The sequence below is a fragment of the Molothrus aeneus genome, chromosome 3 (assembly GCF_037042795.1).
Source record: "Molothrus aeneus isolate 106 chromosome 3, BPBGC_Maene_1.0, whole genome shotgun sequence".
Lineage (NCBI taxonomy): Eukaryota > Metazoa > Chordata > Aves > Passeriformes > Icteridae > Molothrus > Molothrus aeneus.
In genome coordinates this window covers 46,046,813-46,064,815 of record NC_089648.1, presented here as the reverse complement: position 1 = coordinate 46,064,815, position 18,003 = coordinate 46,046,813, and the positions used below count along the sequence as shown (strand labels likewise).

The 18,003-nt window shown below is 41.0% G+C and overlaps 1 protein-coding gene across 1 annotated transcript in view; it reads left to right on the top strand.

Annotated features, from left to right (window-relative positions):
- UST (uronyl 2-sulfotransferase) overlaps nucleotides 1–17,544 on the top strand; it is a 155,696-nt gene extending 138,152 nt beyond the window's left edge. The window contains exon 8 of the mRNA XM_066546818.1: nucleotides 13,423–17,544. Within this exon, the coding sequence (XP_066402915.1) occupies nucleotides 13,423–13,706 (284 nt within the window). The 3' untranslated portion in view covers nucleotides 13,707–17,544. The remainder of the gene's footprint in view (nucleotides 1–13,422) is intronic.
- The last annotated feature ends 459 nt before the right edge of the window (nucleotides 17,545–18,003 follow it).

Below are 18,003 nucleotides of genomic sequence, written 5' to 3'. Positions count from 1 at the left end.
TGATTTTCTGTAATGACCAGGTGAGATGCTAAGCATGGAAGGTGTGCATTCTTTTTAAGTACAATGAAACAATTTATTGTGTTAAGATTGTTTTGTTTTGTTTGCAAATGGCAAATTGTTATTTCCAGTCAGCATAGTGAAAAGGGTGAGATGAGTGCTCTAAGCCCTTGAAAGAAACACATTATTATGATGGGCATACGCATACACATATCCTGATACACATATATATTTATCCAGATGTACCAAGAACAGCTCCTGGAGAGCAGTAAACCCTTTGTGTAGTCAGCCATTTTTAGCTCTTATTAGTGGAAAAGAACAAGAACAAATTGCATCTTGTACAACTTTGCCTTTTGGTGCAGACATACCTGTGCAAGTGGTTGATAGCAAGAAAACTCAGTCTGTTGTCTTACACTTTAGCAAACAGTTTACCAAAGATGTCAGCCCAGTTCATCTTGGGCTTTTACTAACAGAAGATCAGTGAAACTGCAAAGCATATCTGTCTGTATATTAAATTTCAGAATTTACTTGGCACTGCCTTCTGCTGCTGGTGGAATATGGTACTGGTTCCCTGGCAGGCCCCAGTACTTTGTGCATTTGCAGAAAGTGCTTAGTATTTAGCCTAGTTTAAAGGCAGATATGCCACTTAGCCAAAGGTTCTGCTTTGAATCATTAAAAATTATTTTCCTTGGTGCATGTTTTTGCAAGCTACTTGCGGAAAGCAATGGTGTGAGTTCCTGCTTAATTCATCTGCTGAGTTCACAGACTGCTTCAGTTACCCCTTCTGCACACATCTTGGTGTGCATCCCATTCCTTCAAAAGTAATAAAAAGTTAAGCACTTTGTATCTCATGTGCAAAAAGGGAAAAACTCCTAGTCCCACGCATCTTTTCATACTGTATACACGTGTGAGTAATTTAGTGAAGAAATGGCACATGATACATTAGTGTATTTTATTAGCAATTGGCACTGCCAGACTAATATTTTGCTTTTGAAATAATGGCAGAACTTGCCCAGATTGCTGCTAAAATCAAAGGCTGAATCTAGCACTGCATCCCCATTTCTGAGTCTTAGCAGGAAGAGACAAAAAGCAAAAGATACAACAAAAGTATTTTGATAAACAGATGTCACCCACTTTAAAGTGTTGAATCTCAGTTTAATTTTTCCCATGCTACATAAATAGCCCCTTCACTTCCTTTAGCCTTGCAGTTTTTCATTTCCCACTGTTTCTCAAACAAAATGAAAACGACCTAGTTATATTTATGAGTACTCTCTATTTACTCAGTTTAAGGGTTTTCATTTCTTCAGTAAATGTACTTAATAAAATTAAATGCTCTGGGAATGTGCCAGAAATGCTGTCAGCCACTATGGCAAGAAGATGGATGAAGTTTCAGCTGAACGTGATGTGCCCAGGTTACTTTGTTTATTTAGAAGCTGATGACCACAGTCACTGGACACACTGGAGTAGCCTGTGAGAAATGTTTTTTTAAAGAGCTCAGAGTAACAATTTCATACTCCCAGCACCTGTGGGTTTACTGACGAACTTGGCCTCATCCAGGCATTGAATTATGTTCCAGGACCTGCATACTCAGCACTAAGAATGGATGTGAAGGCAGTCTAGCTGCAGCATCTGTCCCCACATTGGCTGCCAGAGTTGATTCTGCTGTTTGGACTGGTTAGGCTGGATGTACCCTTCCTCCTTCAATAGCTCCATGTGTGTCCCTCCCAAAGCTGCACACTCAGTTGCAGAGGACAACCTCCCCAACAGATTTTTTTTTGTCTGGAGAGTGGCCCAGCAGAGAAGGACCTGAGAGTGCTGTTGACAGCTGGCTTAACATGAGCCAGTGTGTGCCCAGGTGGGCAAGAAGGCCAAAGACATCCTGGCCTGTATCTGGGTGGCCAGCAGGACCAGGGCAGTGACTGTCCCCCTGCACATGGTGCTGGTGAGGCCACACCTCGAGTGCTGTGTCCAGTTCTGGGCCCCTCACTGCAAGAAAGACATTGAGGTGCTGGAGGGTGTCCAGAGGAGAGCAACAGAGCTGGTAAAAGGTTTAGAGGGGAAGTCATATGAGGAGCAGCTGAGAGAGCTGGGCTTGTTCAAGTTGGAGAGAAGAAGGCTCAGGGGAGACCTTGCCACTCTCTACAACTACCTGGATGGAGATTGTAGCCAGGTTGGTCTCTTCTGCCAGGGAACCAGCAAAAGGACAAGAGAAAATGGCCTTAAGTTGTGCCAGGGACCATTCAGGTTGGACATCAGGAAAACTTTCTTCACTGAAAGGGTGTTTGAGCATTGGAAGAAACTTCCCAGGGAAGTGGTAGAGTCACCATCCCTGGAAGTGTTCAAGGAAAGACTGAAACATAGACACTTAGTGCTATGATTTACTTGACCTGGTGTGTTCTGTCAAAGGTTGAACTCAGTGAACTTGGAGGTCTTTCCAACCTTAATGATTATGATTCTAAGACAAAACCTGATTGTGTCCATTGCTCACCCGCTGAGCACTGAGCCTGGGTGAAAACCTGTGTCTCAGAGCCCTGTTGTTATGTGTAAGTGCATACACACATCAGCGTGGTCAATGTCCCTTCTACACAAATGTACACTAATCCAGAGGTGAATTTTTTATTTTTTTGGACAGGCCTTTCTAAAGTGAGCTTGATTTGTTTATTTTTTCATTGTATTTCTTATTATGGGAACCCTGAATGTACTATTCTCTCAGATAACTTTTTCATCATGTCTTCCACAGATCTTCATTAAAATATTCTGTATTGAAAAAAAATATTCCTCTAGTAAGCTTAGCAAATTGAATAGGATTTTGATTCAGGCTCAGATTTGTTGTTTAGAGGATTAGGTGTTGAAATTGGTCACCGAAATAGTGACTTCTGGTTCTTAATGATATTTTCTGTGTTTTATTATGTTATCAGATAAGTTAAATTTACTTATAGAATTCACAGCATCAATGCCTTCTCTTCTTGTCACTTTGCTCTTTGGTCAGTAGGCTGGGGATGGGCCAAGAGGTTGGGAGAGGACACAGCCAGGACAACTGACCCAGATTGATCAAAGAGATAGTTCATACCATATAATAACATGTTCAGTAATCAGTAAAAGTAGAGGTGGAGGAAGGAGTGGGATCTTTGGCTTCTGGGATGGCCATTGCTTATGCACTGACTGGGGAATGGGGAAGGGATGACATTGCATCACTCCCTTCCTCCCCACCTCCTCCAGACTAAACTGCTCTTATCTCTACCCAAGACTTTTCTTGCTTTTGTTCTTCCTGTTCTCTCCGTCCTCCCTCTGTGGGAGCAGCAGGAGAGAGCAAATGGCCACATGGGTGCTTGACTGCTATGTCCAGCCTGCCTCAACAGGTTTCTCTCTTTATCTTGATATAACTTCTACTATTGCACATTTTGTGAGTAATGTTGAACGTCTTTATTCTACCACTCCTGAAGATTGCCTTGTAGAAAATTGCAATGTTCTTCCACAAAAGCCTAGGTTGTTGCACGCATAGTGTTCCTTTTAGTAACCTCATTCCCTCCCAAAATTGATTTATCTTGTAGAGCTTTTCCTAATTGCTGTCACATTGTCTGGTTTCTGTCTCATTTTATTCTTATTCAGAGGTGTTAACATTTACAAGTTCCTATAAATACTGAAATGGAAAAAGACAGGAGATCATTTTATCTCCTGTTTTGTTAATCACAAGGGAAAGGTTTGTGCAGTATAACTTTGAAGCACAGCAGTCATTATGGCAAGTCTAGTATTGTCATTAAACTAATGTGCAGGCTATCCTGGAAACTTTGATACTAGCCAGTCTCTCTAACACTGGCATGAAACTACTGGTTGAAATACTGCAGACATAAGACAATTTACAGGATTAAGTGCAGGAGCAATGGCTTTTCATACCCCATAAGTCTCTCATTGGGATTCATGTGTGCTTTCAGAGTGTTCAGCTAAGTCCTTTAACAAGCAATAGAGTTAAGGCTACTGAGAATATACTTCCTGTAAGGAAGGTGATAGATGGCAAAGTGATGCACCCTTGTATCTCTTCCTTGTCTGTACATTAATGATAAATGGGAGTTGAATTAAAAAAGGTCATTGAGCAAGCCCTGTTCCCTCAATGGATTGTTCTTGGTGCTGACACACAAGCAAGGATGGTGAAGGTGTGCTGGAGCTGATCGTGTCAGTCCCAGAAGACAGGTGAGAGGTACTACAGAGGCAGCTGTCTTTGCTACTGGCTGGCACAGATGGATGGAGTGCATAGGGAAGCCTTTATCTTCCAAGATCTTAGTCTTGTAAGCATGTCAGAAATGCTGTTTTCACACTCCTTCTGGAAGAAAATATATTGCTTGGAATATAGAGCAAGTACATACATGTGTAAATCTTGATGGTGTTTGAACACCTTCTAAGCTCCTAAAAATGGTTTTGTATTCATTTATATTAACCCAAACAGATTAAAATCATACTTATCCTTGAGTTGGAGCCTGCTTCCAAAAGCTCTCATGCATTTAAGGAATTGCCAGGGAAAGTCTCCTGTCACAGGTCACTGAGACACTACATCCTGTGATACAGCTTCTGAGGGAGCGCTTTGGGATCAAGCAGGTCACACCAGACCAAGGGAATTTCTTCTACCTTTCTCAAGCCCCCATCCCTCACCTGTGGCTGAGCTGCTTAAAGTGCTGAGGTTGGCATGAAGAGCCAGTGTATCTCTGTAACTTCTGCAACATCATCTGCCTCCAAGATTTCCAGGAGAGACACAAACTCTCAAATCACAGCAAATCCCAAGTGTCCCAGGTTCCTCATTGCAGACATGGCTGCAGGCTCTGTAACACAGGCAGTGAAAAACCCAAGCGTGAATTCACCTTGACTTGGGTTGCATTTGTGGAAATCCAGCAGGAATTTTGATCACTGTGAAGTCCTGAGATAGCTAAATCTAGTCTATCTATCAGACTCTTGGAGGTCTCCTAGGTGCATAGGAATTACTGTCTTAGTGAGGACACTTGCCCTTCATGTGAGCCTATTAGTGCAGGCATGGAGGGCAGAGTGGGTTGCCTGGACCTTCCTGGAAGGAGGAAAGATGGATTCTTGTTTCTGGTTCATAGTGACCTCAGGGGACATGAAGACCCTGGCAGCCTTAGGGCTTAGCCCTGTTGGGACATTATACTTTGCCTCCTAGCCTGAACAGTAGAAAATTAAGATGTTCCCTCTCCAGGAAAAGCACAGGGTGAGAATTGCATTAGCCACTCTATGAGATTACTCTCCTCTCCCAGGGCTTCTAGTTAATATAATTCCTCTTCTTTTTATTTTTTTCTCTTGCTGAAACAAGTCTGCCTGTGTTAAACAACAGACCCTTTTCCTCAGTTTTGGCCAGAGGAGGAAGCCTTTGTCCCGATGTCCTGGCAGCTGGCCAAGGCAGTCGGGATGTGGGCCAGGAGGGGGTGAACTTGAAAGGAACAGTGTGTTGTTTCTGCTCTGGTAGCATTCTTCCCTCTTCAGCAGTGCCTCGGCCCCTGGCTGCCTTCAGTCACTCATTATACACAAAAGAACCTAAGGGCAAAAGAGACAATTTTCTCTTGACCGCCTGTAACTTGAAATAATAAGAAGCAAAACCATTTTGGGGCTTTCCGCTGTGTGTGTGCAGACATGGTTGGGAGAAAATCTTCTTGGAACTGGCAACTTTCTCACAAGAGAGAAAAGAACCAATAGCACCTTTTTTCCCCCATTTTAATAGCAGCCTTCATACTGCAACATCCATCTTCCGAGTCCTGTATCTCCTATCAGTTGTGATTTTGCCTTGGCAGTGCATAAGTTTTATTACTAGACATTAGTTATATCCTAGTTAGTATTTTTGCATTCATTTTTCATTTCAGTAGTTACATAGGACTGCTTATTTCTTTATATATGCTCTTGGAAGACTTAGGCTTAAGTCTAAGTGGCTAAGCATATAAGAGGCTGCATTAAGAATTAACAATTTTTAAAGCTATAGTCTCAACATTTTTTTGAAAAAATATAGGATTATTTCCCATTCCTGCAAGGGTGGTGACCACTAAGTTTGAACAGTCAAGTGGAAAATGTATCAAATTGGGTGTTCAGACATCTTCCAAAAAAGACATTCACACTGAGGTATCTGAAATGCAGTGACAAAAGCTTTTGCATGTGGTGCTTCTGACTTGGAAGCTGACACAAGCAAGATGTTCAAAACTTGAATCTGTGCAAGACTTAAATGGATCATTGGGTCATTGAGGTTGGTTTCCTGTGTGCTGCAGGCCACACAGTCTCTCTTCTGCATAGAGACCAGTATCTGGAGTTCATTAAGTTATCCATCATTGATGTACAATTATCAAGTGATACCAATCAAGTGCGTTCGTTTTGTACTAGAAATTAATCACCTTCACCATTTCAAGAAAGCAGTGCCATACTTCCAGTCCACATTTGTCTGGTTCCTGCTTCCAGCCCTTCAGTACCTGTAGTTTTCTCACCATGAAAATGTGCAGATGCTGTAAACAAGTCACCTCTCAGCCATCTTTTTTTGGTAAGCTGACCAGAGAAAATTTATCATTGTTCTCCAAAGTGTCCCTTTCAACCCCAGTGTTCATTCTGAGGCTGTTTTCATACTCTTCCTGATTTAGGTTAGGATGTGGATACAAAACTGGATGCTGTATGCCAGTGTTTCACTTACCAATACTATATATGGAAATAAAGATACCTCCACCTCTCTCCATCCCTCTTGGACATCTTAGCTTGCACAGCACGCCTCTTCATCATTTCCTTTTTGTGGACAAAAATCACAGATAGCAGCCTACCGACTCGAAGCACAAAGGCAAGATGCTTGCTCTAGATTCTCAAGTCCAGGGCTGTATTTCTGCAGACTTTCTGCATTACATAGCTGTGGTGAAGCTTTTCCTGCTCGTAAGCGCTGCTGAAATTTGTCTCGGTCATTGCAACTCTCTCCTCTGTCTGCAAAAAAATGATAATGTTAGTATCTGATTAACCTACTATGCAGCACTGTTCACAAGCCATCTGTAAGAACCTATTTTTAACTTGTGGTTTTGTCAGATCCAGATTTGACTGGATTCATTCAATAACTCTTAAACAGCTGTAAAAGATACATTAGAAATTGCAGCGTATGAGCTGCAACCATAGCAGTTCTTTCAGCAACTCAAACTAGACAATCCTGGCATTTCCTCTGCAGATGACTTTGGTTTTGGCACCTCCAACTCTGTCTAGTTCAACTTAAAAGTTGCTTAATGGCTATAAAAGTACCTGACCACATTCTCATAAGAATCTGCCTGTTCATTCTACCAGTGTGGATTAATTTTCAACTTTTCTTTTTCTTCTGTGTTAACCTACCTGAACTGGGAATGCAACATTAAAATGCACCAAATGAAGGAGTCTCTTAGAAGATGCTGCTGAGATTTGTTATCTGATCTTGTGTGAGATACAGCACATTTCCAGGCCAAGGACAGCATCAGAGGCAGTGTGTGGTACAGCAGGGTTGGCTGAAGTGTCCCATGCAGCTGGAAATCCATGTTGTTGGATCCAGAGCTCTGAACTGGAAGGAGCAAAGGCATAGCACTGTGACATTTCCAGGAGGAGAGTTTAGAGATTTCTTTATACTTACTGGTTGGAGAAGAGACTTCAGAGAGTAGTAGCTGGAGAAAGTTATATGTTAGCATTGCTGAGTGTGTTGTATGGCAAGTGTTTCATAATAGTGATATAATGCCTCTAACAGCTCAAGTTATGTAAGAGCACTGTTGAATTCATATCGCTGTTGCACTGTCCACTAGACAGCCAGACCAGTGCAATGCTGACCTCTGCAATATTTTCTAAATATATGTTATTTGTATAGTGTAGGAAGATATTTGTGATTTATGGCCTTATCAGCCCAAGGTACTTCTTATGTTTATCACTTATTGCTAACTTTTATTTCTTTTTTCTTCATCTTTCTTCCTTGCTGTGGTTTTATATCATGCCTCCTTAGTGTTTACATCCTTGAACATCAGTAGTTGTTTGATTATGTGTCTTTTAGATTATCTCTTTGAACTCTTCCTGGCTAATCTCTGTTTTGGCATCCCTCCATTTTTCTGTGCCACCTTGTCATTATCAGAGCTTCCTGCATTTTTTTTCTATGTTAATATAAGTTAATGAAATTGTATAAGGTTAACAGGGAGACTATTCTTTCCTCCACTTTATTTATTGTAGTGGTAAGGAAGAAGAAAGAACATTGCTGTCTCACCTAGTTCCATCATTTTACAGTGTCTGGACCAATTACAGGCTGGTGTATTTGCTCCCAAGATCTCTGTTTGGTAAATAATAGGATGTTCTGTTGCCTAGGATTGCAGATCCCTGAAGTTCTGGGAGTTTCCGTGACCTCTGGAGAGCTGCTCTTTTGGAGAGATCCATACCTGACCTTTAGGAGATAGGCTGTGTGCCAGTGTGCGAGAGTTCTCCTAATCCCTTGGAGTTAGGAGTTGTTCTATGTCAGCAAAGCACCACAATAATTCAGGACAGAAATGCTAAAACCAAGCAAGCTGTCACCAGTGTGCACGTGAGGGTCCAGTCTTTATCTATGTGCTGTTAAAACTTAAACCATATTTTGTTGGTGTGAATAACTGAGACTAAACTAACCTCTAGTAAAGAGGGTAATAACTGGGATTCATGGTATTTTGGATGAAGTTGGTAGATACTGTGGGACAAATTGATACTTCACTTTTCCATCACTTTTGATTTTTAATATATTTCTGCCTGGTCAGTGTCTCTGTTAGATTTTCTCCACCATCCCTGCTTTCATTAACAAATGTGAGCCAAAGCAAGGTGCTCCATCACAGAGTCTGGCTGCAGCACACCATCCCTTCTCCAGCTCGGATCCGGGGACCTGCCCTGGGCTGAAACTCCTGAGCAGCAGTAGCCCAGTGGCCATTGGAAAGACATGCAAGCCCAGCACATCAGTGTCTGATCCATTCTCCCCAAACTGTCCTTTTCCAGATATCCTTCAAGTGCCAGGCTAAAAATCTCAAGTTTGTGAAGCAAATCAGTTGTGCCAGAAAATTTTTGCTGAGTGCAGTTGAACATTCTGGGGGAGATCATTTCTAGTGTAGCCATCAGAGCCCTGATTGGCACCACAGCAATGAGAGGCAGATCAAGCAGAGACCCTCGCCCCTTCACACGTCACATCTAACCACAGTGACACATATTTCTTTCCATTTAAAACTCTGGAGAAGTAGGTATGTGCTGTAACTCAGCTGCATACAATTGAGACATGGGGCCTCCCTGCCCATTGCAGGAAATGAGTTTGCTGTGTCTGTGACAGCACCGTGTTCTCTCTCACAGCCGTGGGAGCGGCGCAGCTCGGCGTGGCGTTCTTCCACCACGGGTGTGAGCCCGGCAAGCCACGGGCCTGCAGCCACCCTGCTCTGCCTCCAGCCTGCCTCACCTCTCCTCAAGGGCCCCCAGGGACACTGGCTCGCTGTAGCTTCATCCAGGAGCAGCCTCTGCATGGCACCCCCCAAAACAGCAGGACACTGGAGAGCACATCGTTCTGAAAGCTTCTTCTGAGGTGGAGAATGCCTTTAGGATCATTTTGTCTAAATATGGCAATTCAGGGTTTTTGGAGCCACAAGTTATAAAACTCACTTTTCCCTATGGTTTGGATTGCTGCAGTGAGTAATGTCCATTTCTTAGTTAAAAAAAAAAAAAAGTGAGAGTGTGGAAAGTAGCAGTAAACACTCATCAAGTGGTAACCCAAAAGAATTTAATTTTCTTCATTCCTATCTGCATACCAGTTTAGTCTTAATTTAAGGTATGAGCAGGCTGCCCTGGGAGGTGCATTACTGTATAGTACATTCTTCTAGTAATTGAAAATAATGCCAAAGCAAACATATTTTTAAAAAAATAACCCTAAGAAGTAAATGGTATAGTTTGTTGCCCTCCATCTGGTTAGCTGTCTCAAAGGTCATAAAATGGGGGTCCTTTGGTGGGGCAGCGTGGTTTATATAGCATATGCAGATTGGTATTTTGGCTTTAAGCCAGATCTACCTAATTTTCCATTTGGCTTCTATGATGAGAAAAGGTACTTGAGGTGACTTCAAGGGGCAGTTTTGTGATTTCATCCCTATTTGTATTAAAGAGCCTTTTAAGAGTATTTAAGATTAAAACTTAGCCTAAATAAAGTTCAAGTACAAAAAATAGCAGAGTTCACTTGTTTTATCAAAAGGCTGAGCTTGTAGCCAGGCACAGGCCCAACTCACACCACCCAACAGCCCACACCTCACAGCTCTTCGTGCTCTGTGGTTCCAATGATTGTGCTGCAAGGCAAACAAACAGGAGCCAGAAAATTTACACAGCCCCTGCAGCCTTCCAGAGTGTGGCTGTTCCTGTCTGCTCGGACATTCTGTCGGTGGGTGTGTGAACAGAGCAGAGAATTGCACGCATCCAGAAACCCCTGTGCCACTGCAGCAGCACATTCGGAGGAGGAGTGTATTGTGCTGCCAGGGTGGCACAGAGCTCCAGGCTGCTCCCTACCTGGCACACCAGTGGGACATTGCCTTTGGCTGCTCCTGCCCCCACACACTGCCCCCCAAAGAAAGCAGTCTCGTGCTTTTCACCTTGTTGGCAGCGCTCCTGGGCTCAGCACAAGTGCCTCTCTCTGCTGGGAGAGCAGCCACTAAGGGAGCTGGAGCTGTGAAAGTGGCTTTGCCCACTTACAGTCCTGGAGGGACCATATAAGTAAAGAGCTTTTTCCAGTGAGCTAAATGGAGTTTTCTGTAGCAGAAATAACTTACGTAAAATAAAAACAAAGTTGGCAGGCAGTATAAAGGCTTAAGCTAATAAATGCAATATTTAGTAGTGTATATTTGCTGCTGAATTTGTAAAGAAAACCAGACTGCAAAGCTGGCAGGAGCTATCAGTTAAGCACAGTAAAGAGGAGTGTCTTGAAGTGCTCAATAATCATAAGAAAGTTTTCTCACCCAAGGACAGACTGAGTACATTGGCCTTTCTGGAATGTAGTCATCTCATACACAATGGCAATTTGAAGGTAACTTAAACAACTTGACTAAAAATTTAGATGACATATTTGTGAGTCTGTTCTGGTCTATGGGTGAAGGTGGTACAGAAGAGAATAAGCTCTTGGGGAACCCAGATATTTTCACCAAAAATACTTCACATTATTCATTAACCACAGGTCCTGCTTTCTATGCCATTGTCTGTTTGAAATGCAAGCATTTCCTGATCCTTCCTCTACACTTTTTCTTAGCTAAATAACATGTTAAAATTGCATCTCTCTTCCTGGTTTTTTTTGTATATTTTAATAATTTCACTACTATCTAAATAAAACTAAGCAAATTGATAAACAGTAAGTAAATGTAGAACATATTTCACCTTACATCACTGTAATTAAAGAACAGAGAACTCTGTGTACTCAGTTGTTTAATTACTTACATATATGAGTAGAGACAGATTTCAGTGTGAAGAGCTACTAACTTTGGTGTAAAAGTTCCATTTAATTACAAAGTAGTATGTTTTAATAGTTACCAACTAATAAAAACCATTCTTCCATAAGAGAAGGAATTAAAAGTATAGATGCAAAATAGAATTAATGTTTTAAGTAATTTTTTTGTGATTTAGAACAGTGTTGCATTGGGTAAGCTAGTTAACATGTCTTCCCTTTGTATCATTCTTCCTGCATTTCAAATTACTCTGCTGCAGCTGATAAGCAAAACAATTTCAGAGATAGATATTTCAGATATAACTTTTTTCTTCTGCACCAGATGGGTGTGACACAGTGAAGTCCAGTGATTAAAAAGATGTCCACCCCAGCAGTACTTGTCTCTTGTACTATTATTAAAATATTCTGAATTGTTTTTCTCTAATTCTTTTACTCTGAAGGAGGAAAATGTGTGTTCACCAACTGAAAATAGAAATTTTTTACAAGTGTGGATACCTTAAGCTATATGAATATTAATCTTTTAAAATTTAAAGAAAGCAGTTCATGTTCAATGCTGTGCTCTGCCCATCTGTTGGACTTTTCAATATTTAAAATCTTTTACCAACTTTTTCTCTAAAGATCATTGCTGTTGTGCTTGCTAGATGGACTTACTAGTATTGTATTACCTCTTGGGATAAAAGGGTTTGTCTTTGTTTAAAGTTCCTCTCTTCCCTAAGAAGCTATTCTTGATTATTTCTCTTGGATAAACAGATCACTTGTGGGATCTCAAGAACAACCCACTTCTCTGCTAGGAGCCAGCACTGCATCCCTTAGCTTTATGTGTAAGCAATTGTGAAAATCTGTTTCTCTGTAGAGATGTTAAGCATTTGTTAAGCTTTGCTGGCAGGTGTTTCAGAAGACTTCCATTTGTTCTGCTCACATGAGCAAAACTGCCCATGGTAAAATCACATTTTGATTGAGGGACTCCCTCTGGAAGTGAGGGTGGTTGCTGCCACTGGAACCCAGCTGGTAACGTTTAATGTTCTTTGTTGTCTGCTTCCTCCATGTTAGCTTTTTCTTTGCTGTCCTTCATGGCCTGACCGTTTTGAATACTTCTGACTTGAAGAACTGCTGTTACAGTAAGAATTAGGTTCCCATGTTATATACTTAGGATGAAAATACTTGGGTTGCTCTGGCAGCCAATTGCCATCTAGAAAAGAGCAAAATTATTCTCTTCAGATTTTGCTTTACACCTCATTTAAATACATTCATCTCCAGTGACAGACTCATTTATTGAGAGAGAGGGCAAAGAGACAATTCAATATTTTTGTTAGTAACTCTTAATTCCTTATCAACAATAAAAGGTTTCTATTTCAGTTTGCCAAAGCAAAAATGTCAGGGTGAACAAAAAAGTAGTGAAATCTTCCAGGGCATGACAAGAAGATGAGTCTAGTTCCATTAACAGGTATAACAAGATGAGAAGGTTAAGAGGCACAGTTGATCCTAAGGTGTCATGTGGTGATGCCAGCAATCCTTCGGTGCTACCTGAGATGGATTCAGGTTGACAAGTATCTGTTTAGATTTGAACTATAATAAAGCACAGCATAGACAGGTCACCATATGCCACATAGGAAATAATTGATTAGTTAAGCTTGGTGGCGTGCCTGATGTCAAATTTCCAAAGCTAGGCAAGATTGTGGGTTTCTCTATGTGTGGCTAATGCTCAGAGTTCATATGACGTGGTTTGCATTTTCAGGTAACCATTGACGATTAGGATCTTTGGTGACTGCAGACAAGACCTGTGTGAACTAGCCGTATTTAAACATGCAAGTCTGACTTCAAACATCTGGGTTTTTTCATATCTTGTTAAAAGTAAATCCATTGTTAGAAACAACTTGAACTCATTGGTATCAGGAATGTAGTAGGGCCATGCCTTAATGCTTAAATTAAAAAGTTTTGTCTGGCCTCACTAATCAGCACCCACCATGTTGCTGCTTGTTCTTTCTTTACAGAACATAGGAAACTTGGCAATCTGACTGTGACAGTGAAAAAGACCGTCCCCTCTCCAGAAGCAATACAGATCCTCTACCAACGCATGAGATATGAATATGAGTTCTATTACTATGTCAAAGAACAATTCCACCTGCTAAAGCGCAAGTTTGGACTGAAGTCTCATATCGGGAAACCAAGTCCCAGACCTGAGTTCTTCATTCCTTCTCCCCTGGAAACAGAAGAACCAATAAATGATGAGGAAGAAGATGATGAAAAGTGGCTAGAGGGTATCTATAAAAGGTGATGGATGGAAGAGCTATCCTCTCTCTTCTGGTGACCCCTCCAGCTTTCTTAAGATTTTTTTTTAATTATTATTAAAATTAATTCCTTAAGGAACTGATTTAATGCGCAGCGGATTTGAAATGGAACAGAAGAGATCATTCCCACATGCTGGAGCCATTGGGAGATACCTGATTTTGCAGGTTTGATTCATTATACAGTGTTGGCTCTATAGCATCCTTGCTACAGCATAGTTGAAGAGAGAAGTACCTACCATCTGTCACAAAATAACTTTGGGAATACACAGTAGTCCTTTGTGAACTGCAGAATACAAAAGAATAGATTAGGCATTCATGAAAAGCAAATCTTACAGATTCTCGTCTCTCTCTTTGACCATAAAAAAGTCTTCATGGCATAACACTGTGGCATGAACTACAGGCAGTGAGCCATTTGGAAGGAGTGCCTCTTTCTGTCCAAAGCACACTGATATCCCAGTGGTATGGTCAGAGCCATTGCTTTGTCTTCAAATCCAAGGTTACCAGGCTCAGAAAGGTTAGGTAACGGCTCCTTGAATTACTTGTACCAGAGGAGCAGGGATGCTGTTCTGCCAAATCAGTACTAGTGAATGTAAGGCAAGCTACAGGAACCAGATATTTTTGGTAAAACCTTCTAGTTCATAGAGTGGGAAATATTACCAGGTCAGTGAATGGCAACAACAAATTTAAAGTGCCAGGCAGAGCTTTATGTCAGCAGTTGAGTATGTTTCTATCAGACTCTAAAGGAAAAGATGTAACATATGGGGTTTATGTTCAAGAATGGTATTTTTAGATTTTTATTATTCTTTTGGGTCACAAATCCAAAGAGATGCAGAAAAAGCTACTAATTAAAAAGCTCGGGTGATCTGGAGCTCCTATTAAGCATGACCTGTATTTCTGCAACTGCAGAATTTAATTGTGAATCTGAATCTGAACGCAGCTTCCCCACCAGCACAAACACTAAACTCCTGCTTTTAGTGTGGCTAGAAGGAATATTAACAATATGAGCATACACAGCTTCTCTAGTTGAAGTAGTTCAGAATCATCAAACAAAGACAAGAAAATGTGCTCTCCAAAACCAAAGCTGATTCAGTGATAGGTTTGAAAGAGAGTCACTGTGAAAGTTGGCCTTGTTAATCACTACAAATATTATCTGCCAATACTAGAAAAGGGATCAGTGGAAACTGGTGAAAGAGAAGTAACACCACTGTGTGAGGTGCTGGAGTTATTCAGGTGGGTGTTCCTGGAGTGGGATTCCCTGTGATGTGTGGGTGTGCTGGCTGTTGGCCAGCCTGCCAGCCCTGGAGGTGCAGAAGGGACAGACCCACAGGCAGCCCTCGGCAGAGCTCCTTGGCCTTCTGCTACACAGCAGAATATGGGGAGTTTGGGATCTTGATGAGGCCTTGGCCTCTTATGCACCATTGTTGCCAGAGAAAGCTGGAGTAATAGAGAATAAGAGCAATAAATTCCTGTCCCCAGAGCACAGGAAAGAAGCAGGTACAAGATGTTGCAGCTGCTTGCCAGGATGGGGACAATCCACCTCTGTCTATCTCACATCCTTTCTCAAACATTTACCAGAAAATTTTTGGTTCCTATTCCACGGCTGCTATCTGCAAGGCCATAATTCAGTTTGCTACATCAAGCAAAAGTTATTTTGTGATGGATGAAGCATATAAACTCAGGATCAGCTCAAATGGGCTTTCCAAGGGTTTCCTCTTCCATGAGCCTGCTGAGAGCCAGTAAAAATTATGATTGATCTTCTTCACTCCTCAGTCTTTACCTGTACACAAAGAATGAAAATAAAGGAGAGTTAAGACAAGACGCTAACTTACAGAAAATTCTAGGAAGAAGATTCTGTTCTCATTATTAACATCCAGGTTGGTGGTAGCAATGCACTACTGTGGGGGAGCACATTAAAGAAAGCTGAAAATGGCACAGATAGTAACTAACATATTAGCTAAAATATGAATCTGCTGCATTGTATATTTTAAGTGGTTTCTATGAAATTACATTGAAAGAGTAATGATTAGTTTACACACTGTGGAGTTGTTATATTTTGGAAAGAACTAGTATTCTCATGTTTCTGAAATTCTGTTTGAATCCTTTTTCTGCCAATGTTTTAACAGAATATGGTCACTTAACACATTCACCCTTCCTGAGAGTTCACTGCCGCTTACAGTAAAGTCTGTTTCTATCTGTTTGTTTATTTAATGGTATCTTCAGCCATCACTACTTATAATCTAAATACAGAAGCTGCTTCGTGATTTACTCGCTAGGTTTTAATATTGTTGTATTTTCGTAACAATCAACCTGGCCTCTCCTCCTCAAATGGTAGTTCTTAAATTTATCTGGCACATAGCATCTAATATTCCTGGTCCTATGGCCTATTTCTCTGTAATTAAATATATTTTGCTTAACTTTTAAAAGGTACGTTATAAGCTGGTAAATCTTTGACTTATTTATTGAAACTTTTCAGCACATTCCAAATTCTAAGTTGCTCAGGAAGAAGTTGATTTAAATAATTATATTTGGGTCTGATGAATATTTCTTATTAAAAAAAAATCACTCTTTGTAAGCCTTCAGTCCACAACAGCTTTGTAGAAATTGCCAACTTGGAGATGTTTTTGGGGGGAAAAAGGTAGTGGTTCAACGCTTAGAAAAATAAGAAAATATATGTCTACATTAGCTTAGCTATAAATGAAGCAACATATGTTTTGGAATGAAATCTTCTTTAACTTATTCACTACTATCTCCTGAAATATCAATAAGCCATATGATTCTTTATTTTTCAATCCAATGATGTTTAAAAATAAAACTTGCACATTTCTTCCTGGCACCATCGTCCTCTTGCTTACAGTAGTTTTCCTGCCTGGATGCAGTGGCTGTGGGGAGGATATTGGAGTTGCACCCAACAGAGCAGGGCTGGATACGGCCTAGGGCATCCTCTGAAGGTCATACTCGAGCAGTGAGACTGGAGCAGGTTGCTCCTGGGTTATTCCATCTCCCAAGCTGTCCAGAGGTGTGAGCTGAGGTCTGAGTTGTTTTACTCACCTGAGATGTGTGGTCAGTACAGTGAAATACATTGTCCAGTGTTCCGTGGCTGCTAAGTAGAAGTTTTATCCAGGAGAGAAACAACTTAGTCTCCATACACTGCATTTTTACTAGATACGGTGTTTGATGGCCAGGCATAAAAGCTTCAGTAGTCAGAGTGATGTTACAATGTAAGTGAAGTATCAGTGCTTTCACACTAAAGAGAGAATCAACGGTTGTTAAAATGCAGCATTCTGGAAAAAATATAAATTTTAGTCTTAAGTTTCAAGTGACAATGACAAATTGTGCCATTTTTTGTTTCTGTTCAATTTACTTCTCTGCCACATGAATTTTGTTGGTGATGCAGGGCTAAGTCCAGGTGTCCCAAATGTTCTCTGCTTGTATGTAGAGAAGCAGCTTGGCAGAACTGAAAGTATATGAACCTGATGGTGTATTTAAAGCATTCCAGTTTCTTTGCAGTTCTTTTATCGTGGATCTTGGATGAATCACTTGAGTGTTAGGATGTAAAATGGTGCATTGTAGCATAAACACACAAGCAAAGCCACGAATTTTTAAATGTTGGAGAATACAACTGTGAATTCAAGCCATGGAATTTTTCCTCCTTTCAGTATGTGATACAATTAAATTGAATGTACAGGTATGTTTTTTGACTAGCAAAGGAAACCACACTGCATGCCAACTTTTATCCTCTTATCAAATGAAAAAACATTGTCTGCCAAAGAATAAAATTCTACATTCTTTTAAAAAATAAAGACCTGATAATGAATTCCTAGCTAAGAGTAATGGTGCCCTGATCATTCCCTCCATTTTAAGAAAGGGAACATCTGTGATGTTAGAACATTAGCCTAAAACAACACAGCAACATTTTTGAGAGCTAAAATACTGTAATACAGTACCACAGCATTCCTTCTGTTTTATTTTTAAGGACTCGGCCTTTTTTGTACGGAGTTCAGCTAACACATAAAACACTGTTGATCAGTCTGCGTGCACGAGCCAAGACCGGAGTAAAGAGCTGAGTGTTGCTACATGCAGACCTCCACACACAGATTCCATGGGAAGAACAAGGGTGTTACCCAGCCTTGGAAGTGCCTGTCTGCTGGCAGTGGAATCACTGGAACAACTTTTGCAGGATCTGTCCCAAGGGAGGGTTTGCAGTTAGGCTGTGCTTAAGTACCCACAGGTATGGCAGGAAGGTGCCGGAAGGCAACTCCAGGAAAAATGATCACTGGAGGGTAA